A 26,317-nucleotide genomic window follows, 5' to 3' on the forward strand; every position below is an offset into this window, starting at 1 on the left:
AAAACTTCCCTAACATGGGAAAGGAAGTAGTCAGTCAAGTCCAGGAAGCACAGAGAGTACCATACAGGATAAAACGAGAGAAACACGCCAAGACACACAGTAATCAAACTGACAAAAATTAAAGACAAAGAAAAATTATTAAAAGCAACAAGAGAAAAACAACAAATAACATTACAGGGAACTCCCATAAGGTTAACAGCTGATTTCTCAGCAGAAACTCTGCAAGCCAGAAGGGAGTGGCATGATATATTTAAAGTGATGAAAGAAAAGAACCGAAGCCAAGAATACTCTATCTAGCAAGGATCTCATTCAGATTCGACAGAGAAATGAAAAGCTTTACAGACAAGCAAAAGCTGAGAGAATTCAGCACCACCAAACCAGCTCTACAACAAATGCTAAAGGAACTTCTCTAAGTGGGAAACACACGAGAAGAAAAGGACAAACAAAAACAAGCCCAAACCAATTGAGATAATGGTAATAGGAACATACATATTGATAATTACCTTAAATGTAAATGGATTAAATGCTCCAACCAAAAGACACAGACTGGCTGAATGGATACAAAAACAAGACCCGTACATATGCTGTCTATAAGAGACCCACTTCAGACCTAGGGACACATACAGACTGAAAGTGAGGGGATGGAAAAAGATATTCCATGCAAAGGGAAACCAAAAGAAAGCTGGAGTAGCAATTCTCATATCAGACAAAATAGACTTTAAAATAAAGACTATTAAAAGAGACAAAGGAGGACACTACATAATGATCAAGGGATCAATCCAAGAAGAAGATATAACAATTGTAAATATTTATGCACCCAACATAGGAGCACCTCAATACATAAGGCAACTGCTAACAGCTATGAAAGAGGAAATCGACAGTAACACAATCATAGTAGGGGACTTTAACACCCCACTTTCACCAATGGACAGATCATCCAAAATGAAAATAAATAAGAAAACACAAGCTTTAAATGACACATTAAACCAGATGGACTTAATTGATATTTATAGGACATTCCATCCGAAAACAACAGAATACACTTTCTTCTCAAGTATTCATGGAACGTTCTCCAGGATAGACCATACCTTGGGTCACATATCAAGCCTTGGTAAATTTAAGAAAATTGAAATCGTATGAAGTATCTTTTCCGACCACAACGCTACGAGACTAGATATCAATTACAGGAAAAAAAATGTAAAAAATACAAATGCATGGAGGCTGAACAATACGGTACTAAATAACCAAGAAATCACTGAAGAAATCAAAGAGAAAATCAAAAAACACCTAGAAACAAATGACAATGAAAACACGAAGACCCAAAACCTGTGGGATGCAGCAAAAGCAGTTCAGGAGGGAAGTTTATAGCAATACAATCCTACCTCAGGAAACAAGAAAAAATCTCAAATAAACAACCTAACCTTACACCTAAAGCAATTAGGGAAAGAAGAACAAAAAAACCCCAAAGTTAGCAGAAGGAAAGAAATCATAAAGATCAGATCAGAAATAAATGAAAAAGAAATGAAGGAAACAATAGCAAAGATCAATAAAACTAAAAGCTGGTTCTTTGCGAAGATAAACAAAATTGATAAACCATTAGCCAGACTCATCAAGAAAAAAAGGGAGAGGACTCAAATCAACAGAATTAGAAATGAAAAAGGAGAAGTAACAACTGACACTGAAGAAATACAAAGGATCATGAGAGATTACTACAAGCAACTCTATGCCAATAAAATGGACAACCTGGAAGAAATGGACAAATTCTTAGAAAAACACAACCTTCCAAGACTGAACCAGGAAGAAATAGAAAAAATGAACGGACCAATCACAAGCACTGAAATTGAAACTGTGATTAAAAATCTTCCAACAAACAAAAGTCCAGGACCAGATGGCTTCACAGGTGAATTCTATCAAACATTCAGAGAAGAGCTAACACCCATCCTTCTCAAACTCTTCCAAAATATAGCAGAGGGAGGAACACTCCTAAACTCATTCTACGAGGCCACCATCACCCTGATACCAAAACCAGACAAAGATGTCACAAAAAAAGAAAACTACAGGCCAATATCTCTGATGAATATAGATGCAAAAATCCTCCACAAAATACTAGCAAACAGAATCCAACAACACATTAAAAGGATCATACACCACGATCAAGTGGGATTTATCCCAGGGATGCAAGGATTCTTCAATATACGCAAATCAATCAACGTGATACACCATATTAACAAATTGAAGGATTAAAAACCATATGATAATCTCAATAGATGCAGAAAAAGCTTCTGACAAAATTCAACACCCATTTATGACAAAAGCCCTGCAGAAAGTAGGCATAGAGGGAACTTTCCTCAACATAATAAAGGCCATATATGACAAACCCACAGCAAACATCGTTTTCAATGGTGAAAAACTGAAACCATTTCCTCTAAGATCAGGAACAAGACAAGGTTGCCCACCCTCACCACTATTATTCAACATAATTTTGGAAGTTTTAGCCACAGCAGTCAGAGGAGAAAAAGAAATAAAAGGAATCCAAATCGGAAAAGAAGAAGTAAAACTGTCACTGTTTGCAGATGACATGATACTATACATAGAAAATCCTAAAGGTGCCACCAGAAAACTACTAGAGCTAATCAGTGAATTTGGTAGAGTAGCAGGATACAAAATTAATGCACAGAAACCTCTTGCATTCCTATACACTAATGAAGAAAAATCTGAACGAGAAATTAAGGAAACACTCCCATTTACCATTGCAACAAAAAGAATAAAATACCTAGGAATAAACCTACCTAAGGAGACAAAAGACTTGTATGCAAAAAACTATAAGACACTGTTGAAAGAAATCAAAGATGATACAAACAGATGGAGAGATATACCATGTTCTTAGATTGGAAGAATCAACATTGTGAAAATGACTATACTACCCAAAGCAATCTAGAGATGCAACGCAATCCCTATCAAACTACCAATGGCATTTTTCACAGAACTAGAACAAAAAATTTCACAATTTGTATGGAAACACAAAAGACCCCAAATAGCCAAAGCAATCTTGAGAAAGAAAAATGGAGCTGGAGTAATCAGGCTCCTGCACTTCATACTATACTACAAAGCTACAGTAGTCAAGACAGTGTGATACTGGCACAGAAACAGAAATATAGATCAATGGAATGGGATAGAAAGCCCAGAGATAAACCCACACACATATGGTCACCTTACCTTTGATAAAGGAGGCAAGAGTATACAATGGAGAAAAGACAGCCTCGTCAATAAGTGGTGCTGGGAAAACTGGACAGCTACACGTAAAAGAATGAAATTAGAACACTTCCTAACACCATACACAAAAATAAACTCAAAATGGATTAAAGACCTAAATGTAAGGCCAGACACTATAAAACTCTTAGAGGAAAATATAGGCAGAACACTCTATGACATAAATCACAGCAATGTCCTTTTTGACCCACCTCCTAGAGAAACGGAAATAGAACCAAAAATAAACAAGTGGGACCTAATGAAACTTAAAAGCTTTTGCACAGCAAAGGAAACCATATAAAAGACTAAATGACAACCCTCAGAACTGGAGAAAATATTTGCAAACGAAGCAACTGACAAAGGATTAATCTCCAAAATATACAAGCAGCTCATGCAGCTCAATATCAAAAAAACAAACTACCCAATCCAAATATGGGCAGAACACCCAAATAGATATTTCTCCAAAGAAGATATGCAGACTGCCAACAAACACATGAAAAGATGCTCAACATCACTAATCATTAGAGAAATGCAAATCAAAACTACAACGAGGTATCACCTCACACCCATGAGAATGGCCATCATCAAAAAATCTACAAACAGTTAAATGCTGGAGAGGGTGTGGAGAAAAGGGAACCCTCTTGCACTGGTGGTGGGAATGTAAATTGATACAGCCACTATGGAGAACAGTATGGAGGTTCCTTAAAAAACTAAAAATAGAACTACCATACGACCCAGCAATCCCACTACTGGGCATATACCCTGAAAAAAACATAATTCAAAAAGAGTCATGTACCACAATGTTCATTGCAGCACTATTTACAATAGCCAGGACGTGGAAGCAACCTACGTGTCCATCAACAGATGAATGGATAAAGAAGATGTGGCACATATATACAATGGAATATTACTCAGCCATAAAAAGAAATGAAATTGAGTTATTTGTAGTGAGGAGGATGGACCTAGAGTCCGTCATACAGAGGGAAGTCAGAAAGAGAAAAACAAATACTGTATGCTAACACATATATGTGGAATCTAAAAAAAAAAAAAAAAGTTTCTGATGAACCTAGGGGCAGGACAGGAAAAAAGACACAGACGTAGAGAACGGACTTGAGGACACGGGGAGGGGGAAGGGTAAGCTGGGACGAAGTGAGAGAGTAACACTGACATATATACACTGCCAAATGTAAAATAGCTAGCTAGTGGGAAGCAGCTGCATAGCACAGGGAGATCAGCTCCGTGCTTTGCAACCACCTAGAGGGGTGGGATAAGGAGGGTGGAAGGGAGACACAAGCGGGAGGGGATACGGGGATATACGTATGCATATAGCTGATTCACTTTGCTATACAGCAGAAACTAACACAACATCGTAAAGCAATTATACTCCAATAAAGATGTTAAAAAAAAAAAAAAAAGACTCAATGCTGATGAAACTGTGGCGAAAGGAACACTCTACCTTGCTGAAAGGTTATAAATCAGTACAGCTAAGAGGCAATTTTCTCTAACTTTGTGTGTGTCAAGAGCCTGAAAAATGTCCATATCCACCTTCTGCCCCAGTAATGCCACTTTTGAATCTATTTAGCAAGATATCAAAGATGGAAGCAAGCTTTATTTGCAGGAATACTCATTAGAACGTTATTTATAACAGACAAAAATAAGAAACCACCAGATGTTCAATAATAGGAGAATTTAAATAATCTATGGCTCATCCAGATAAAATGAGAAAAAAATCATATTCTCAAAGATTATTTAATAGTCAAAAAGTAATCATGATATTGTAGGTGAAAAAAACAACATCTAAAACTGTGTATTATTAGTCCATTTGATGACAATTTTATTTAAAATATATGCATTTACATGTATACATGTATATCATTTTTTTGGAGTAGTTGCTCTGTTCTTGTTTTTCTTTTTTTTAATTGAAGTATGATTGATATATAATGTTTCAGGTGTACAGCAAAGTGACTCAGATATATAGACAGATAGATAGATAGATATTCTTTTTCAGATTCTTTTCCATTATAGATAACTACAAGATATTGAATATAGTTTCCTGTGCTATACAGTAGGTCCTTGTTGTTTATTTTACATATAGTAGTGTCTATATGTCAATCCCAAATTCCCAATTTATCCCTCCCCCCCTTTGCCCTTTGGTAATCATAGGTTTGTTTTTGAAGTCTGTGAGTCTATTTCTTTTTTGCAAATAAGTTCCTTTGCATATTTTTTCAGATTCCACAGATGAGTGATATCATGATATTTGTCTTTCTCTGACTTCACTTAGTATGATAATCTCTAGGCCCATCCATGTTGCTGCACATGACATTATTTCATTCTTTTCTATGGCTGAGTAATATTCCATTGTATATATGTGCCACATCTTCTTTATCCACTCCCCTGTCAATGAACATTTAGGGTGCTTCCATGTCTTGGCTGTTGTAAGTAGTGCTGCTATGAACACTGGGGTGCATATATCTTTTCGAAATAGTTTCCATCTTTTCTGGATATATGCCCAGTAGTAGGATTGCAGGATCATACAGTAACTCTATTTTTAGTTTTTTAAGGAACCTCCGTACTGTCCTCCATAATGGCTGTATCAGTTTACATTCCCACCAACAGTGTAGGAGGGTTCCCTTTTCTCCACACCCTCTCCAGCATTTATTATTTATAGACTCTTTGATGGTGGCCTATGCATGTATATCTGTAGGCAGTAATCACAGATTATTTTATTTCCCTCTTTGTGGCTTTCTATACCTTCCCTATCACAAACAGACACTAGGTTTGATTGATACTTCTGAGGAAGTTTATGTATTCCTTTCATCATTTTTTAATTGTTTAAAGCAGGTCAGTTGATGAATCAGACCCAATTAAAAGTGCAGGTATCATTATTCAGAGTAGCCAAAAAGTAGAAACAACCCAGTATCCATCAACAGATGGACCGACAAACAAAATGTGGTCCATCCACACGACAGAATATCATTCAACCTTAAAACAGGAAGGAAATTCTGGCATATGTTACAACATGGATGAACGCTGTAGACATTATGCTGCGTGAGATAAGCCAGTCACAAAAAGACAAGTACTGGATAATTCCATTTATATGAGGTACTTAAATTAGTCAAATTCCGAGATGGAAAGGAGAATGGAGGCTGCCAGGGGCTGGGGGGCGGGGGATGGGGAGTTAGTGCTTCGTGGGTGCGGAGTCTTGTTCTGCAGGAGGAAAACGTTCTGGAGATGGAGGGTTGCTCAAGGATGTGAATGTACTTAACGCTACTGAATGCACGTTGAAAAACAGTTAAAAGAGTACATTTTATGACACGTCTATTTTAGCACGATTTTTTTTAAGTGCAGAAATATATAAACTGCAACCTTTCATGAAATGGTCAAGCGAGTGTCCAAAGCACATCCTGAACTGGGAGCCTCCGTCAGAGAGAGAAGGGGGGGGGGGGGAGGGGAGGAGGGCAGGGCGAAGGGTCCACCTCCTGCAGCAAGGCGCAGGAACCCGGGGCCTCCACTGACAGGAAGCGGTACAGATTGTCCCTGCAGGATTTCAGGGAGCGATGCTGGCGGGACCCAGAGCAGCAGGAGGTGAGTGTGCAGAGACGCAGCAGAGGGGAGTGGGAGGGACACGTGAAGGACGCTTGTCACCCCCTTATTTTTGCAGACTCCATAATATTTGCATTCTGCAAGTTAATTCATGTGTCTGCAATCCTCCAGTGATTTCAGCATTTTTAACACAAGACCGCTGCCTTTTTCCATGACCCTGAGCTGCATGACCCTGCTCGCTGCTTTAAAGCACGGACAGGCTCATTTGCTGGTTACCAAACAATCCCCCTCCTCTTGACCGCAATTAAACTCTTGGCCAAAACAGGTGTTCAGACTCAAGTGGTCCAGGGCTCCGTGGGCAGTCACGGGGGTGGGTTGGTCCAGGTAAGGCGGCCACGCCCCTCCCCCAGAGGGAGGTGGCCGCGGCCCCTGAGCTCCCTGTACTCCTGGTGAGACCCCCCTACCTCCCCCCACCCCACACTCAGGACCCACACACACACTCTCGGCCTTGACGCTGTCGGGACCATCTCACCCTGCCCCCCACCCGGGCTTCCATCACTCAGCCCAGGGAGCCGGGACCCCCCGGACACCCCATTCTCTCATCTCTGGGGCAGAGAACAGCCTGGGGGCGCCCACTGAACACACAGGGAAGGACACACGGGCTGCACCCGGCACCCTCTCCCCAACAGTCCCGTGCTGAGCAGCAAAATCACCCGACCCCAAAGGGACACCCCGACATGTTACCTGCTCACCTTGCCCCCACGTCAAGTCCTGTTTCCAGAGAAGCGTGAGTGGGAAATGAGTGCCCTCCCACGGGGGCTGCTCCCCCAGAGGGTCTGCGTGGCCCCCAAGCCAGAGGCCACTCCGTGGTCAACAGGCACTGGAACAGAGGGAACAGCCACCAGCCAGACCGCCGTCTGCAGGCCGCCGTAGGAGCAGAAGGAAAACCCAGAACCGACGCCTTTCCCAGCGCAAGGCGCCCAGTTCCAAGCCTGGCTTGGCCGGGGACCCGCTCTGCGAGCTTCCAGAAGCCACGACTGAAGAAAGAACGGCCCTGAAGGGCCCTCGCACAGGAGACAGATCCCACCTCCCAGACGTCCTGCGGCAGCCACAGCGTGGCCACGTCGGAGAAGCCTTCTGGCTCAACCCAAGGCAGAACTTGCCTGACCAAAGAACAGCCGCTCACGCTCGCCGGACCCTCCCTGTGTCCCTCTCTGGGCAGGTCCTCATAATGTCCCCATTTTACAGAGGAGACCGGCCACAGCAGAGGCTTGGAGCCATCCCACGGGGCCAGGAGCAGAGCCGGCGCACCACCGCAGGCCTCAGGGCTCTTCCCCAGCATTCCAGAAGCGCCCACAAAGCGCAGCTTTGCCATCTGACGTTGTCATGCAGTCATTCAACCGACCAGCGTCAGCAGCCAGGACAGACGCAAGGGGCCTCAGCAGAGCTGACCTCCGGGAGGTGGCGACTGCTGACCCTCGTGCTCTGTAACTGGGTCAAGCTTTCACCGATCTGTTGCCAGGTCTCCGGACGGGGCTGCAACTCCCAGCAACAGCACTGCTCCCGTGGGAAGACAACCCCTCCTGCACGGCGATCCATCTTCTTCTGAGACCCCTGGACGCACTGCAGAGAAAATGGGGACCGCTAGAACCCCTCCCTAGCGGCACCCTTCAGGGAAGCGCTTGGAAACACCCGAGATGCCCAAGGAGCTCCCCGCTAGGCCCTACCGACGTCCCCCCACCCGCGGACCCCAGCCTCCCGGGGACATGGCTCTCCTGCCGAGGGTATTTCATTCGCCAGAATGCACCTCACAAGACAGAGAGAACACGGCAACAGAGGCAACAGAGTGCAAGCGAAATTCAGGTACGATTTAGGCAGGAGTGGAAATGAGCTTGCGCCGGTCCACACATACTCTGAAACACCTCCTACTGCCCGTGAGGACCGTGGCTAGACCGTGAGGTTGGCCCTCGCGTACCTGCACCCGGGAAAGATGCCCTGCTGCTCCACTGGGAATACAGGGCTGCCCCCTCGGCCCCAGCACGGGGCCTGCCACGCAGAGGATCTACTCTACAAATACGTGTGGAGTCATCAACAAGTAAGTGAATGAATCAATGACTAAACTAGTATATGAAAGGCATACCCCCAGCTATTAGCAGTGGTTTTCTCTGGCAGTGAGATTGGAAGGGAAGACTTTTAGTCTTACCGAATTCACGGAATCAAGATTGATTCTGTCATTTTAAGCTGTCCTCGGCCTAAGAGGGCGCCAAGGACCAGAGTCTAAGCTGCAGGAGCACCAGCCCCCGGCTCACAGCGGCAGCGGGAAGCCCTGTGCCCCTCACTCCCTCTCCGCAGGGGACCGCAGTCACTATCCGGGAATCTAGAAGCCACGCTCCCAGACCTGGGGAGGGCAGGCCGTCAGCACAGCCTGGGAAGCCCGGGGGCAGAACCCCACCGCTACACGAGGTGCTCAGGCTTGGGGTGCGGGGCCCCACCCGGGACCTCGATGTTGTTTGTTGAGATGCAGCACCGGCAGGTCGGGGCTGGGGAACCACCTCAGGTAGGTAAGTAGAGGGCCGGCCCGGGGACACACCAAGCTAGAGGAGGCCGCCACGGGGCAGACGGGCAAGTCAGTTCTGCGGACAGCGCTGCCGAGCTCGGGTTTAACAGATGACGAAGCCGGGGCTGGAGTCAGCGAGCTGGCGGGTCCGGCAGGGCGGGCTGGCCCCGGGACTGCCCCGCACGGCACAGAGCTGGCACGCCGATGCTCGACATACAGGAAGGAGGGAGGATGGGATCCCGGGGAGCAGCGGCAGTGAGCCAGGCCAAGCAGGGGACAAGGGATGATTGATTGACAGCGGTGAGCCCCCTGCACTGACGGCCCAGCACGGTGCCCGGGGCGCCCCTCACCACCCCTGCCAGCCAGACCTCCCGCAGCTGCTGCGAGGCTGCCCCACTTAACTAAAACCGCGTGTGAACCTGCAGTGACCTCAGTCCACATTTCAGCGGCAAACAACTCACTCCTCCTGTATTGTGGCATTTTACAAAGGAACAAGTATCCCAGTCCCAACACGGCATCCAAATAAAACCAAACCCTCTGCAAATTAGACACGCGATTCCCGATTCCCACCACGGAGGCCAGCACCAGTCCCTGCCTGGGCCCTTTCAGGGCCATAAAACGGTATCCAGCAAAGAAACCCTTTCTCAAAGAGTGAGTCACAAAAGCCCGTAAGATCCGGGGCAGAACTGACAACGGAGTCCATAACCGCTGTCAGAAAGGGCTGAGCAACAGGGTCTCTGCTCCCTGAAGGTCTCGGCACGGAGGGGAGGCTGCCCTCGGCCCCTCCCCCGAGGAGCTCCTGCACGGGTGACGGCAGCTCCCGCCCGCCCGCCCGCCAGACCGACTCCGGCCGTTTGTTTTTAAACAACAACAACGTAAACTGTCCTTCATCTTTGCCATTTTACAGGCACCACCTGCATCTATTAAAAATGCCCAGTGCCAGCCGCTCCATTCCAGGGAGGCAAACCGGAGGCCAGCGGGGCCCAGCTCTTCCGAAAACACGAACTTCAGGGTCAGGAGCTGAACTCATGCTCCCGGGATCCAGAACTCCTCTCTGTAACGCGGCCCTTGACTCCCGCAGTCCGACCTGAGATGCTGGGAACAAACGCGGGGCCTGTCTGGGCATCTGAGCTTCTCCTTCGCCTTCCAGGAAGGACACAGAAGCAGGTCCGAGCTCCGCTTCCGTATTTTCATGTTTTATCTGCAGTTCTACTGACACCCACTGGTGATGGATACACCTCAGGCCCCAAGAACATTCTGTTTAAATGCCCAGAATCCCAGGTCAGAGAGACACAGAAGCTGAGCTCCCCGCAGGCGCGCACGTAGGTGCCTAATACCCGCGTAGTCACAGCGGTGCTGACAGCGCCCCCCTGACCAGTGGGAGGGGGCTCAGAGCCGGAGGCAGGTTCCGCCCTCTCAATCCCAACAGCACGACCAGGAGGTTCTCCCTCTGCCTGCCTGTAACCCTAGCTTCTCCTCCCTCCTTCCTGGGTGAACACAGGCGCATCGCAGAGGGCAACACAGCTGCCTGCGGGGGGCTTCAGGAGCGTTAGAGCTCGGTGACCCACGGCAGATCCAAACCTGGGACCCCCTCCACCCCCCCGCCCAGGACGTGCTCCTGTTCATTGTTAACTGGTCATTTCTCAGGTACCATCGTCTCTTCTCTGAGACGCTGGAGAAACAGTGCCCTCGTGACGGTGACGACCACCGTGCGCCCGTCCCAGGAGTTCATGAACTCAGATAACAAGGCCGGCACCCCAGCCTGGACCCCAGCACCTAGGCCCCAGGCAGGGACATCGTCACCGAGACGAACACTCCCCCTCCCGGAGCTGAGCCGTCTCTTTGGGTCCTGAGTGTTTCTGGTCCGAGCCAAACACTCAGCACCTCCCAGCTCTGCTCCCCAGCCACTCACACCCACAGCCACATCCTGCCCCTCCTGGAAGGGAGCTGCAGCCAGCCCACGGAGACCAGAGGTCCCTGCAGCCCCAGGCGGGGAGGCTGGGGCGGTCCCTCCTCCTGGATTCTCCCAGACGGCCAGGCAAAAAGCCCCCAAGGGTACCCAGAAGGAACATGAGACCGAGGAGGGGAGGCCCGTCAGCAGGACCCGAGAGGAGAGCAGCCCTCACAGCGACTCGCAGCTGTGAAGGGCTGACCCACACCCACCAGGAGAATCAACTTCTGAAACACACCCAGACACAGCCCTGAGCCTGTCCCGTGAAATTCAGTTCCAAAGGAATCGAGCCGTTTCACTCACAAGTGGAAAGGTAGAACAGCCCAAGTGTCCATGCACAGGTAAATGGATAAACAAAACGTGGTCCATGCATACAGCGGGGCACCATTCAGCCTTAGAAAGCAAGGAAATTCCGACACACAGAACAACAGGGATGAACCCTGAGGACACTATGCCCAGCAAAATAAGCCAGTCGCAAAAGGACCAATGCTGTAGGATTCCACTCCTAGGAGGTCCCTAGAGGAGTCAACTCATAGAGACAGAGCGCAGAATGGGGGCGGGCAGGGCTGGGGAGGGGATGCGGAGTCAAGTGTCTAGCGGGACAGAGTCTCAGTCTGGGACGATGAAAAGGCTCTGCAGGTGGACGGGGAGGATGGTTACACAACAGTGTGAATGTACCTAATGGCCCTGAACTGCACACTTGAAAATGGTTAAAATGGTAAATTTTATGTTATGTCTATTTTACCGCAATTAAAAAATGATAATAATTAAGCCACTGATACGGTGGCCCAGTAAGGGTGGGATCTAGCAACAGTGGTTTTTCTGGCCACAGTCATACAGACATGGGCTATTTGTCTTATGAAAGCATTTCTCGAGGAGAGAAGGCAGAGATGACCTGAGGGATGTGAGGCGTGTTCAGGAAGGGACTGTGAACGAGACGACACTGCTGCCCTCCCCCTCCTCCCCTTCCTCCTCCCCCTCCCCCCACCACCAGGCTGTTTGCTGGGGGGCCCAGCCAGCACTCACCCCAATTCCTGCAAGGTCTGACCATGAACTAACAGAGACTCACCAAGTGGACAGAAACAGAGGAGCCCTTACCCGATTCTCCATGAGCTGGAAGGAGACCAGGTATCTGCTGCAGACCAGACACCAGAAGGTTCTCGGGAAGAAGGTGGAACACGGGCTCCAGGAGCGGGTGTGGCTTCAGCGTGTACTGCAGGCTGCAGTTCTCAATGAGGGTCATGTGCTTGTTTTCTGAGGGAGAAAACACCTCCTGTGAAGCCCAAACCAAGGCACCTTCGGTCAAACCGACCAATAAACTGAGCATCTTGGAAAAGAACTCAACAAACAGGAAAAGTATTTTTCTAGGGAGACAAGGGAATTGCTCTGTTTGCTCAGCCAAAGAGCAAAAAAGAATCAATCCTTAAATAACTCTCACTGGTAAAACTGCAACGAAGGAGATACCTGTTTTTGATCCGACATAACAAAATCTCTCCGCTCACCTCTTCCCCCAGAGCAGTGAAGTCAGGCATCGCTCGCTCCCATAATCAGAGGGAGCCTAGAAGGCCCTCTGACCAGAGGCCTGCATCCCTTTCAGTCTCAGCCTTGCATCCGTCAAGACCCACAAAGCAGCAGGACTCGGCCCTGGGTGGCCAGTGGCCTCCAAGACAGAGTCCTGTCCTCAAGGAGGGACCATTCTTCTGGGGTGACTAAGACACAAGCATGCCAACATCCATAACACACAGGAGAACAGGATTCGAACCCCAAGGAAGGTTCGGATAACATGCTAGGGGAAGTGGGAAGAGGGAAAGCGTCCTGGAGAAAGGAACCACTGGGAAGAGCTCAGATACAGAGCACTCGGGAAAGTGGAGGGAAGGGCGTCAATAGAAACTGGGTTGGGAGGGACCACAGACAGGCCCTCAACACATTCCCATCAAATGGTCCATCTTGCTTGGGCTTGATTTCCTCCACTGATAGGGGACTCACCACCTCCTGAGGCGTACTTTGTGATTTCATAAGAAAAGAACTAAATATGACCTACTACATTCGTTAGAAAAACAAAACTATATTATCAAAAACCAGATTTTTAATATCTAACCACTCCAAACATAGGATCTGCTTACTTTAAAATGTTAAGTACCCTGAAAGGCACTCTGCTACATGGCTGGCTGGTGAGCACGCTGGTACAACCTCTATGGAGGGCAAACAGGGGAAATAATACGAAACTGTGAGTGCACAGGCCCTCAGACCAGCAATCCCACTTCTGGGAGTTTACCCTACAGATTCACGTGCACGCTTGCCAAAGGGCAGATGTCCACTGCAGCAAAGCCTTCAACCCTCTGTTCTTACAGAACTGCCCCAAGGGTCCATTTGTGGTGTGTTGGTTCAATCACAAACAGCAATTCAATGAAATACCACACAGCTGTAAAAAGAATGAGCACGCTTTCTAGGTACTGATATGAAACATTCTCCAAGATAAATCATTAAGGGAAAAAAGAAAGGTCTGGGACAAGTAAACGGGGGCAAAAAACAGAACAGGGAAATGCACGTTTGCTTGTGTGTCATCAGAGGACCTAGAAGGACCCACAAGATCCCAGAGAGGAAGGTCACCTGTGGTGCAGGTGAAGGGCCGAGCAGAGGCGGAAGGAGACCTCACCTGAACCTTTTCATACTATTCAGTACTTTGAATTCTGGATCATGTGACTGCATTACCCATCCAAGAAAAACAGCCCCACACTTTTAGAAATGCCCCTGAGAAGATGAGCTGACGGCCTGAGGAGGTCCCTCCCCAGGCCCCCCTCACACGGCCGCAGCTCTCACACCCTCCACCAGCACCCAGATCCGGGCCTGGAACAAGCCTGGGGGCTGTGTCTGCTGTTCGAAAGGTGCTGAGTCTAAGGATACTTCAGGAGAGAAAACGCTGGCAGGTTAGTGATTAAATTCAATTGGGAAATAACCTAAAAGCCAGTCTTCATCAACAAAACCAAGTTTCTGACCGACTGTTCCTCTATCGTGAGATTTTCACCTAATTCAGAGGGAGTGGATGGGTCCGGGTAGGCTTGGGTTTTTCACACAGGCTGGGTGCCCATCGTGGAATCTGGGCAACATTGCAAAGAGACAGAAAGTCATCCCCCCACCCCAAACAGACCCACCTCCACGGCTCGGCCCCCGTCCACACTCCCCGAGGGCCAGCACAGAGCCCACACGGGCCCCTGAAACAGCCTGTTAGCCCATCCCCCCGCTTCACCGCGCGGCCGGCAGCCAGGGGGCCACAGGTCCCTCCCACGGGTACCCTGACTGCTCGGGAGGAGAAGCCACAGAGGCAGGGCGGGAAGCCCACTCTGCCCTAAGGCCGGCCGCTCGGCGCGGGGCCCACGTATGGCAGGTGCTCCTGCAGGATGTCACTCTCGTGTTAGGCACCGCTGGGACACCTTGCCGTGTTGGAGATGACCTGTGGACTTCGCGGTCAAAGGCTGCCTGGGACAGCCGGTGGGCAGCGATGGACAGCAACTGCTTCACGTGGGGGCGAAGCTGCCACCCCAGGGGCAAGGGGGCCAACAGCCCTCCCACCAGGTGGCCCCCCTGGGGTCGTCTTCACACAGCTACACCATCCTTATAGGCTCGTGTGTCTCAGATCTGCAAATTATGTCAGAACTCCAAGCCCAATGTTACATGTTCCCCAAATCTATTAACAACTCCGCTAAGCTGATGAGCTTCTAACACTCAGGGAAGTCGTATGACGAACAGGTGCTGCTGAGGACGGCAGGAGCAGGCCTGGCCAGGCCTCGTCTCTTACGTTCTATGGGGTCCTGGAGAAGCGGGTGCAGGAGGGCTCGGGGGCTGCCGTGATACAGTCTCAACCTGCAAAACAAGACCCGTGAGACGCAGGTCAGCATCTTGCGTTTACTCATGGGATGTCAGCTGTGCTTCTCGAAAGGAAGGCCTTGGGGACCCCAGCACCACACCTCCAGGAGCTTTCTCGACCCTCTGTGGGAAACAGACCCCTGAGGACAGCATCAGATCCGCGAGCCCTCGGCAGTCGTGGCCAAGCATGTCCAGCACACACACAGCACGGCCCGAGTGCAGCCTGAGAACCTCAGCGCTAGAAAACAATGCCTGGGGAGTTGGTCATGCTTGGAAATGTCCCGGGAAAACAACGTTTGAGGGGTTTCCACGATTGTGTGTCTGGAGTGGTGGTTCTCAACTCAGGATGATTTTGCCCCCATCGGGATGTCTGGTAAAGTCTGGAGATATTTTTGGCTGTCACAGCTGGGGGGGGGGAGGGGGCTGCCTGGCATCTAGTGGGCAGAGGCCAGGGGTGCTACGAGACCTTGTACACCGCACGGGGCAGCCCAAAGTGTCCGCGGAGCCAGGGCTGGCAAGCCCCGATCTACAGTGACAACGCAAACCCCGCCGCAGCTGAAATGACCGCACACCATCTCATCCATCCGGGCACGTCCAGCTCCTAATGTAGCAGAGCCTGGCACATAGCGGACCCCCAGCCAGTGTTTGCTGAGTGAACACCTACTGCTCCCTGGGCGCCTGTCTGGGAAGAACCTACTGTTTACACTCTGGACCCTTAGGAGATGGGCGCTGCATTGAAGATGAATTCAAAGAGTTTAAACAACTGGCCTAAGACCCCCCAGGAGTAAGTGACGGAGCAGGACTCAGCCCTTACCCACCTTACATCAGATCCCACCCCCGAGGCCAAAGCCCGTCCTGCTCCCGCCTGCAGAACGACGGCTTGGCTTATTCAGAAACAGCAAACCCAGTTACAACCCGAAGCAGAAATACCCCCCCGCCAGGAGACTGTGATGAACACACAACAGCATAAGCTGACAAATCCAAAGCTTCCTAGTCGGACAAATAATGAGCCGGTAAATCACCACAGAAAGACGCTGGAAACCCCAGCGACGGGGAAAATGAGGCCGATACCGTTTGTCCTGGGGGGCAGAGGAAGGAGATTCCGGGCTGTTGCTGAAGATCCGAAGGATTCCAAACCCACAGGACAAAGCCTGAAGGGTCCCGTCCCGTCTCCTGCCTTCAGTGACCACTTCCACCACGGCCACGACGTTCGGGTGGTTCAAGGACGTGTGGAAATAGAAGGGCTGCAAGAGAGAAGCCAGGGACGGACTGAACGTTCACGACCTGCAGAGAAGAAACACGGAGGCACGCGGGCGCGCCCCCTCCTCACCCGTCTACCGTCGTCACGTCAACGCCACAAACAGGCCACGTGGGGAGCAACGTCCCTTCCAGGCGCCAGAGAAGAGAAGGGGCCCAGTGAGCGAGCCCCTCACAGCTCCTCCTTCCAGGGTGCCCAGCATCTGGGACATCAAACTACTTGCTTCTCCTCTGGGACCTTTCCATCCACAAAAAAACGCCAACAGACCCAGAGCCTCTGGAGAAGAAAGGGGCTGGGCAGCCACACGCCCCACGCCCATCACCAGGGAGGACCACGAGCCCAAAGACGTTAAGTAGCCCACCGCACCCACGCACCCGCTGAGCCATTTCATGCAACACCGCTGTCAAACGTCAGTCGCAACTTGCCGATATTGACTCTAATCCCTGTTCCGTGTGCAAATACCGTGAGGCTGCACCTGAATGAATTTTGTTTAAACTAAGCAGGATCCTAAGTTCGGAGCCCAACTAACATCTTTTTATGATGACTATTGCTGTGGGATTTTTTTTTTTTTTTTTGCTGCGTTGGGTCTTCGTTGCTGCGCGTGGGCTTTCCTCTAGTTGCGGTGAGCGGGGGCTACTCTTCATTGCGGTGCGCGGGCTTCTCACTGCGGTGGCTTCTCTTGTCACGGAGCACAGGCTCTAGGCGCGAGGGCTTCAGTAGTTGTGGCATGCGGGCTCAGTAGTTGTGGCTCGCAGGCTCTAGAGCGCAGGCTCAGTAGTTGTGGCGCACGGGCTTAGTTGCTCCGCGGCATGTGGGATCTTCCCGGACCAGGGGTCGAACCCGTGTCCCCTGCACTGGCAGGCAGATTCTTAACCGCTGGGCTCCCAGGGAAGTCCCACGGTGGGATTCTTTGTTATAGGAGTTGTGGACCCAAGCCAAGTAGATGATACTCAAATTGCTCCTAAAAGGTTTCCCACTTGCAGCCTCTCCATCCTCTAAGGTACAGATGGCAGCCCTCACTCTCACCAGGGGGAGGGGGGACACGGGCGGGTCAAATCCAGCTCCCATCACTGAGATGCACCCTCCCAAGTGGGAATGGAAGCACCTTCCCTCTGCTGCTGTTTTCTGATCTCCTGAAATCCAAAGCAGTTGCTCTCAGCTAACAAACGTCGTAGACACAGAAGACAGAAATGGAGGCACTAACTGGGTTTGCGAATCTATGGGCAACAAGCATCCCAGGAGCCCAGGTCCGCGCTGACCTGAGGCTCTGGACCCAAGTGGTCTCCGGAACCCAGAGTCCTTGTTGGGGCAAAGCCCAGGTGTAGAGTCACCAGCAGAACACAAAGGCCACCCACCCCCCAAGGCAGGGCGGGGCCTGGCTGGGCCGTGGCAACGTGACTTAAACTTGGAACAATCCCCCATTAACGAGTCATTACCATGGTGTCACCGAGAAAACGTTTACTGTAATCACAGACTGTCAGCCCAGGATAACAGAGAGACACATTAAAACATCAGCCACGAGATATAAATCGTTATTCTATTATCTTTTATTGCAAAATGATGAAATAGTGACCACTTACAGCTGACAGGTGGTTGGACCAAGAGAGAATTATGTTTCCGTTTCCAAGACTCAAGAACTGTTTTAAAAAGGCCTGCTGTAAAGTCAAGTTTGTCATTATCTCACCTCTCATATGTACACCTGTGCATATCAGTTTTATGAACACTACCCACTTTTCCTCTTGGCAGTGAAACAAACATTATCAGCTCTGATGCAAAGCAGCAATAAGCCTCCAGCTTAGAGGTCACCTTGAGATCCTTTGCCTGGAGGCGGTGGACCAGCTGCTTTTGGGACGTCCCACGTGTGGATTCATGGCTGTTGCCTCTCCCTTTCCTTTACCACTGAAAACGATTATTCTGAGACCAAACCGACCACGGAGCCCCCTGGTCTGTCTCCAGAGACTCCACTTTCACCAGGAGGGTCGGCCTTGGAAGCTCCGTGAATCACAAGGCGACACGAGGTCTGAGGGTCTCATCCCATCATTACTGCTGGTTAAGGACGGATGCTTTTCCAAACATCATTTATTGCCCCTCTAGTGTGGGCACAGCGCGTGCTAAAGAATTTCTAAGGAACCTGGAAAACGCAATCCAGCCCTCAAGAAGTTCAGAGTTCAAAGGTAAAGGCTAGATTAGGCAGGTAGAAAATGCACACCCTGCCCAGGGCCAACCAGCTCGGAGGGTCGGCGGAAGCAAAAGTCTCCTGGGATGAACCACACAACTCTGCAGCTTCAACCCGTGCGTGTGTGTGTGTGTGTGTGTGTGTGTGTGTGTGTGTGTGTGTGTGTGTGTGTGTGTGTGTGTGTGTGTTTGGGGGGGTCCCCAGGAGGGCCAAGTCACCTGGAACCCAGGCACTCCCCCACCCCCAGCCCCGTGGGGTTGGCCAGACATCTCAACCGCGGTCAAGCAGCACTGCAAACAAGCCCTCCAGTGTCAGGACGCCTCAAGAAGGCCGTGCAGGATGCTCGCAGATGCGTCGGCTGCCACTGCACGATTAAAAGCTGGAGTCAAGCCCATCCAATTACCTGCGAGAGAAGCCGCGAGAGATGGCAGGGTGGGGCTCTGGCTCTCCCTCGCGTCGCATCTCACTCACTCACCCTTGACAAGCTGCCTCCCTGACAGGAGAAACAGATTAATAAATGACAGAAATGCTCCTGTCTCAATGCCTTCATCTTCAGACACACGGACACCACTCTGCCTCGGGGCCCAGATTCCATTTTCACCCACACGATTGGGCCTCAGATGATGTGCCTCCATGGAGAGGTTGCAGCCTCGAGTTCCCGGCCACACCTCCGCTTGATGTGCCCTAATTAGACACGTGCTCTTCGGTCCCAGGCTGAGGTCAGGGCCACAGGAGAGAGGATCAGAAATTAAACTGGTGCCTTCCAAACCTTTTTTTTTTAATACACCTTCAATACGATGTCTTCAGGAAGGTAAATATATCACAAATCCTTCCTGCAGCCAACATCTGCCAGCTCAACCTTCCATCTGAGGCTCAGAGCAGTTTCCTGCACACAAGCCAACACAAGACTGAGTGCTCCAAGCACAGTAAACTCGCCAAGCAAAGTTGCCAAGCATCTCGGGAGATGCAAAATCTCTAATTCCAAAGTCAGAGGCTTCCGCTCATCCGGGGTGGGGCCCACCATTATCCACAGGAAGGGACACAGCCCTGGAGACAGCCCCCCACCAAGAGAATTATCTGGCTCAAAGTGTCTGCGGAGCCAGGGTTGACTAGCCCCGATCTACGGTGACAACACAAACCCCACCGCGGCTGAAATGACCGCACACCATCTCACCCATCCGGGCAAGTCCAGCTCCTAATGTAGCAGAGCCTGGCACATAGCGGACCCCCAGCCAGTGTTTGCTGAGTGAACACCTACTGCTCCCTGGGCGCCTGTCAGCAAAAAACCTACTGTTTACACTCCAGACGCTTAGGAGATGGGCGCTGCTGTCCCTCACGCACGGACGATGAAATCAGAGTCAAAGAGTTTAAACACCTGGCCTAAGACCCCCCAGGAGTAAGTGACGGAGCAGGACTCAGCCCTTACCCACCTTACATCAGATCCCACCCCCGAGGCCAAAGCCTGTCCTGCTCCCGCCTGGAGAACGATGGCTTGGCTTATTCAGAAACAGCAAACCCAGTTACAACCCGAAGCAAAAATACCCCCAGGAGACTGTGATGAACACACAACAGCATAAGCTGACAAATTCAAAGCTTTCTATTGTCCCCACGTGGTGGACAGTTAAATCACCATACAGTACAACTAAACCCCAGTGCTGGAAACATCATGGAGAGACATCCTTTGCCCTTCTATTCATTCACTCATTTCTGTCCCCTTCCTACCACCGTCCATTCTTGGCTTGGTGTCCCCGGGACTGGTTTCTGTTGAGCTGGAGAGGAGAGAAGCCCTCCTCGGGTGACACGGCTGAGGCAGGCTCTCTCCGTAGAGACGGTGCCCGGGAGTGATACTGGATTCCTGCTTTGCAGATTGTTTACATCAGGAGCAGCTCTTGGAACACGCGAGAGGTGTAAGGAGAGGGTAAGGCACGTTCAAGAACCCGGAGATTAATCAAGGCACGGCAGAGCCTCCCAGAGTTTCGTTTGGACACGCTGACGTTCCTTGACAGCCTCCACTTTTTTTTTTAATTTTATTGAAGTATAGTTGATTTACAATGTTGTGTTCATTTCTGCTGTACAGCAAAGTGATTCAGTTATACATACATACACATTCTTTTTTTATATTCTTTTCCATTATGGTTTATCACAGGGTATTGAATATGGTTCCCTGTGCTACACATTAGGACCTTGTTGTTTATCCATTCTATATACAATAGTTTGCACCTACCAACCACAAACTCCCAACCCTTCCCTCCCCTACCTCTCCCCCTTGGCAACCACAAGTCTGTTGTCTGTGCCTGTGAGTCTGTTTCTGTGTCGTAGATAAGTTCACTTGTGTCATATTTTAGATTCCACATATAAGTGATATCCTATGGTACGTGTCTTTCTCTGTCTGACTTACTTCGCTTAGTATGATCATCTCCAGGTCCATCCACGTTGCTGCAAATGGCGCGATTTCATTCTTTTTTATGGACAGCCTCCACTTTTAAAGGGGAGTCACCTCACTCTCATTACTCTGACGAACAAGAACGTTCAGGAGCTGGTTGCTCTCGGTTGGCGATGGGAAGAGGAAGCAGCCCCATTACCTGTGTCTGTCGGAAGCCAGGGATCGGACCTGTGACTTCGGCAACACCTCGGGCCGAGACGGGCTCAGGAGGAACCATCTCCTGGTCTGGGTTCCGGCTGCCTGAGAAGAACCACTAGGATTCCCGCCAGTCACTCGCATACAATCAATAAAGGAGGAGAAATGAGCCCGTCACTGAAAGGCTGAGCATGGTTAGTTAAGGAAAGAATCTAAGGGAGAATTATGTCCATCTCAGAAAGAAAGTATAGGAACTGCACGGTACTTTGGCCTCCCAGATTATTTCTTAAAGATATCTTTCGAGAGGTTGAATGAATGATCAACCGTCTCAGCGCAAGTGAAGGGCGATTCCTCTCCACCGAGGGCAGTCTCAAAGGAGAGCACACAATTCTGAGTCAGGGCTGATTGGCCCGGAGCTGGTCCCCTGGGCTCCGCCAGGCAGAGCCAAAAGGCTGGGACAAGAGGGGATCTGAGCGCAGCATGAGGAATTCATCACTCACAGAAAGAAACACCCAGCTCGGGCTCAAGGAAGGACTTCTTTTTTCCCAAGTCTTTCCTCAGGGCATTGTTTGCAAAGTAATGAAATAATATCTTCTTTCAGGGCTGCATATTACAGTGACAACTCAGTCAAAACCCAGAGCCCACACGGTTGATTCAGGAATCCACGTGTAGGCCGGACAGCCACGCCAATTCCAAAGATGGTCCCCTGCTACTGGCAGCTGGCGACCTCCCGTCATATCACCCCCAAACCACAGCTGATCGGTAGAACCAGAAAAACCCAGGCAATTAGTAAAATCAGAAGAAGATCATCACCAAATTTCAGAATCATCTCTAAAAAGGGCAACTTGTGTCTCTCTCTATTCCCACAGGTACGGACGCAGAGCTTTGCTCAGATGATGAGACCACAAAACCGGTCCCTCCTGCTTATCTAGGCCACCTTGGGAATGCTCCACATTTCATGTAAACACGTACGTACACGTATGCACACAGGTACACACACACGCACACGCACACACACACACAGCGAAGGGGGATTCTCTTTAGTTAACTAAACTCTGAAGGTCAAGGATGAGAGGAAAGCGCGGGGCAAGGAGGATGCCGCCGAGGGGCTCATCGGGATGGGTGTTCCTGGGGCACCACTGGCCTCTGCTGCTCGCCTTGGGCATAGCAGCTGCAGCGCCGCTCTTCCCTGAGCAATTCCGTGGCTCTGACACCAGCTCCCAGCCAAAAATGCTCTGTTCGCCCACACCAGCCTTGCTGCGAGCTCCACTTCAGTAACTAAGGCTGAAGGGTGCAGACTCTTCCAGAAACTGTGAGGGCTGTGGTCCTCCCTAACACACGGCCCCGTCCCCGCGCACCACTCAGCAGAACACAAATGATGCGGCGGCACTCGGCTCCCACAGCTCAGATCAGACCTCAGCTGTGAGCCGAAAAGGCCGGAGACCCACAGCTCCCAGGACACGGGGACACACGAGGAGCCCTCTCGGGCACGGACGCTAAACCCTGCACGAGTCCAGGAGGGGGAGCGGCAGCTCTGAAGGCTTCCTTGCAATGCGACCTCCACTCTGCAGGGCTCACAGTCACCGAGCTGGTTGGGGGACAGGGCAGGCCCCCCGCGCATGGCCTGTCAAGGTTGTGACAGCCACTGCCAAGGGGAAAGCAAGGGGAAAGCCACGGAGGGAGGGCTCTTCTCGGGACCCCAGTGGCGGCAAAGTGCTGCCATGCTGATTTCAGAGCATAACCATCCCCTCGACCCGGCAGCGCTTCCAAACGGAGCCTGCAGGGCCCCTCCGACGCCCGGGGTCAAAACAAGGCCCGAGAACAATCCCTGCGGTCAAGCGGGTGTCGCTCACGGCCTCTGACCTGCCAGATTGCTCTTCAAGGCGGAGAGATGATCTACCGACCTCCGGAGGCGGATGGCGGGGACGAAACCACACCAAGGTGCTGGGAGCCAGCCTCTCCCATGGAGACTCCCCCGGAAAGGACCCTGTGTCACCGTAGTAACTGTCACCACACCGGGCTTCCCGGGGCCTGACTGTCCGCCCGAGAAAGAGAATCCAAACAGCCCGGCCCTGGAAGGCTCCCAGCAACATTGGGGCCACCGCGCTCCTGCCAGGCCTTGACCGCCCCAAGTCAGAGGCGTGAAGGCGACTCACCGCCTGAGCTGGGACAGCACCCTAAGCAGCTGCCCACCGTCACTCCCCGGTTTACAACACGTGGCCTTTCTCTCCAGCTGGACTCTAAGGGGCACCTCACAGGCCGTCTGGCAGCCTGGACACCAGCCGCGGTCCTGGGCCGCAGGACACACGTACCCACGGCCTTATCTAATTTTCCTGACCTCCGGGGGGGGGGGGGGGGGGGGCGTCACCCTCTCCAGCACGTTCAGTAAGGGGACCAGTCAGGATCAATCCACGCCGAGACATGGCATCCCGACTCTGGGTGACCGCCAAGTGCAGAGTCGCGACCCAGCGGCCTCACGACTGGCCCAGGACCGCCCCCTGCAGAAAAGGGCGGCTCGCTTGGTCTGGTTACGCACGGTGACCTCCCCCAGGATGGCCATGGTCACCGCCACCACCTCCATTATTCACTGTACTGTCACTTACTGGGCTTCCCTGACTCTGTACACACGGGAAGGATAAAGCCAACACAGCACCGACCCTCCCGATACCCGTGAACGTCCCCCGCAGGACCCGCTGCCTGCACGTTCAGCTTGAAGCAGCAGCCGGGAAGAAGACCTCTGGGACGCCTCCCGCTCTTGAGGAAGAGCCCAGTGTCCCTAGGAAGGCCCTGCCCAGCCAGCCCGCCAAGCCCACCCTCGGCCGCCTCCCCACGCCTCCCTCCCCCACCCCTGGGCACGTGCGGGGCCTGCCCTGCTTGCGGCACCTGCCGCCCTGCTCACCCCGGGGCTGGTTCCCTCCTCATCCTGGGGCCCAGCTCGCAGAGGTCCCCCTTCACCACTGCCTGCAGCACACCTCCCTTCTTCTTCGGGGCAGCAGCTGTCGGTCTCCCCCGGGAACCTACCACACCTGCACCCGCTCCGTCGCCTGCCTGGGTGTGTCGTCCCAGCAGCCGGCAAGTTGTCCAGGGTGAGAGCCACGCCAGGCCCGTCCACCCAGCATCGTCGCCCCGGCGCCCCGCACAATGGCCAGCAGACAGCAGGCGATGGAGGGATGCTTGCGAATTTGGTGCCGCTGAACGAAGATGGAAAACGCTATCTGCGGGGCGGCCAGACACAGCTACGTGGGCAAAATCATGTCACCAACTGATGCCAACGCAGCCACCCCATCTGCAGGCAGAGGCAGGGGCTCCGGGCTCTGCTACCTTTCACTTGGGTAAGTCACTTTACTCCTAGGTCTCAAGTTGCTCATTTAAAAAAAAAAAAAAGAGGGCTTCCCTGGTGGCACAGCGGTTGAGAATCTGCCTGCCAATGCAGGGGACACGCGTTCGAACCCTGGTCTGGGAAGATCCCACATGCCGCGGAGCGACTAGGCCCGTGAGCCACAACTACTGAGCCTGCGCGTCTGGAGCCTGTGCTCCGCAACGAGAGAGGCCGCGATAGTGAGAGGCCCGCGCACCGCGATGAAGAGTGGCCCCCGCTCGCCGCAACTGGAGAAAGCCCTCGCACAGAAACGAGGACCCAACACAGCCAAAAATAAATATAAGTAAATTAATTAATTTTTTTTAAAAAAATATATATATATAAAAAAAAAAGAAGAAGAAACTAAAAAGAAAGAAAGAGAAGGGGAGAGGAAAAGTAGGGGAGCCAGATGAGATCGATGATTTCCTAACTTTAACTTTGTTCCAAAAGCTGCAAGGTTCCGTGAAGGCGACGAAACCCCCTCGTGTGTCCCTCCCACTCCCAGCTGAACCGCTCAGGGCCTGTGGCTTCCACCCAAGATTCTGTCTGGAAACAGGGGCCGGCCGCCAGGACGAGCTTTGCGAGGGCTGGGCCTGCTGCTCAGGGGCGTTCCTGGGGTCTGGGACGCGCTGGCGGCGCCCCCAGGCCCGCTGTACCCTGCACGCCCACCCCGCACACCCGCCTGCCGCCGCGCCCACCTCACTGAAGACGATCCTGGGGGGCTGCCTGCAGAGCGGCTCCACGGGCCTCGCCGAGCTCTTCCACGTCCTCCCGAAGAAGTGTCGGTAGGTCACGTCAAAGAGGGACACTCGCAGGTGGCAGCCCACCTCCGACAGCACCTCCAGCACACCCTAGGAGACAGAGGGACGGCCCTGAAGGGTCCCCAAGGTCACGAACCTCCCAACAAGTGCTGACGGACCATCCACGGAGAACTGGGCCACTCGGCATCCATCCCCCAGTTTAGGTCTCAGTTCCTTTCGGGGAACTACCTCTCTCCCACGGCCCGTGGTCCTGGTGAGGTTATGAGTCAAAGTACACGGCCCTCCCCTGGCCAACCAGAGGCTGGAGTCCCTGGGCCCAGACACAGGCTGGAGACTCACCCAGAAGCAACGAGACACAAGAGGCCAGAGCTGCAGAGACAGAAACACATGATGCCATGTGGAGTCAAGAAAGAACAAGTCCAGGTGACACCACATGAGATTCTGGATCAAGCCACACCTGAAGCTTATGCTAACTATGGGTTTGTCTTTATGTGAGTTAACAAATTGCCTCAAGCTTAAGCTATTTTGCATGGTTTTTTGTGTTTTGTTTTACCATTTACATCCTGATAGAACCACAAACTAAAAGCTCAACTTGCCAGAATTATTTGGGGGTGGCGCTGGGGTATGAGCAAAAGAAAAGCGGATCTTTGAGAACTGAGAAGACATGGCCACAAATACAGACAAGGCACCAGACACTATAAAGACCAGCCCTTTCCCCAGAGCGGCACCACCTACAGTGAGGTTCTGCCTGGGCCTTTAGTGCTTTTGTGACTGGTGCAGCTGGCATTGGTGCAGCTCTTACTGTCTGCCCCGGGACCAGGAGTTCTGTTTTCCTCTCATGTGATCATTTGGTAAACATTATTTAAGCATCTATTCTGTGTATCACTGTTCTAGGCACCAGAGACACAACAAGGAACAAAACAGACAAAATCTCCATCCTTGGGGCTCACATGAAGAACAATGAAAGTGGGTGAGGGGAGATGAGTGGGTTGGCTCTTTGAATAGGACGGCCAGGGAAGGGG

The 26,317-nt window shown here is 51.3% G+C and overlaps 1 protein-coding gene across 6 annotated transcripts in view; it reads right to left on the reverse strand.

Moving 5' to 3' along the window:
* The window catches only part of NPHP4 (nephrocystin 4), a 141,737-nt gene that overhangs the window by 95,530 nt on the left and 19,890 nt on the right, over positions 1–26,317 (reverse strand). For all 6 annotated transcript variants that reach the window (XR_011073448.1, XM_068538758.1, XM_068538757.1 and 3 more), the window contains exons 4-7: positions 25,233–25,385; positions 16,236–16,408; positions 15,097–15,161; positions 12,399–12,554 (exon numbers count right to left, since the gene is read on the reverse strand). Coding sequence is in view for 5 of the 6 variants with exons in the window: in XM_068538758.1 (XP_068394859.1) it covers positions 12,399–12,554; positions 15,097–15,161; positions 16,236–16,408; positions 25,233–25,385 (547 nt within the window). In the remaining variant the exon portion in view is untranslated. The remainder of the gene's footprint in view (positions 1–12,398; positions 12,555–15,096; positions 15,162–16,235; positions 16,409–25,232; positions 25,386–26,317) is intronic.

Source organism: Eschrichtius robustus, chromosome 3 (genome assembly GCF_028021215.1).
Source record: "Eschrichtius robustus isolate mEscRob2 chromosome 3, mEscRob2.pri, whole genome shotgun sequence".
NCBI lineage: Eukaryota > Metazoa > Chordata > Mammalia > Artiodactyla > Eschrichtiidae > Eschrichtius > Eschrichtius robustus.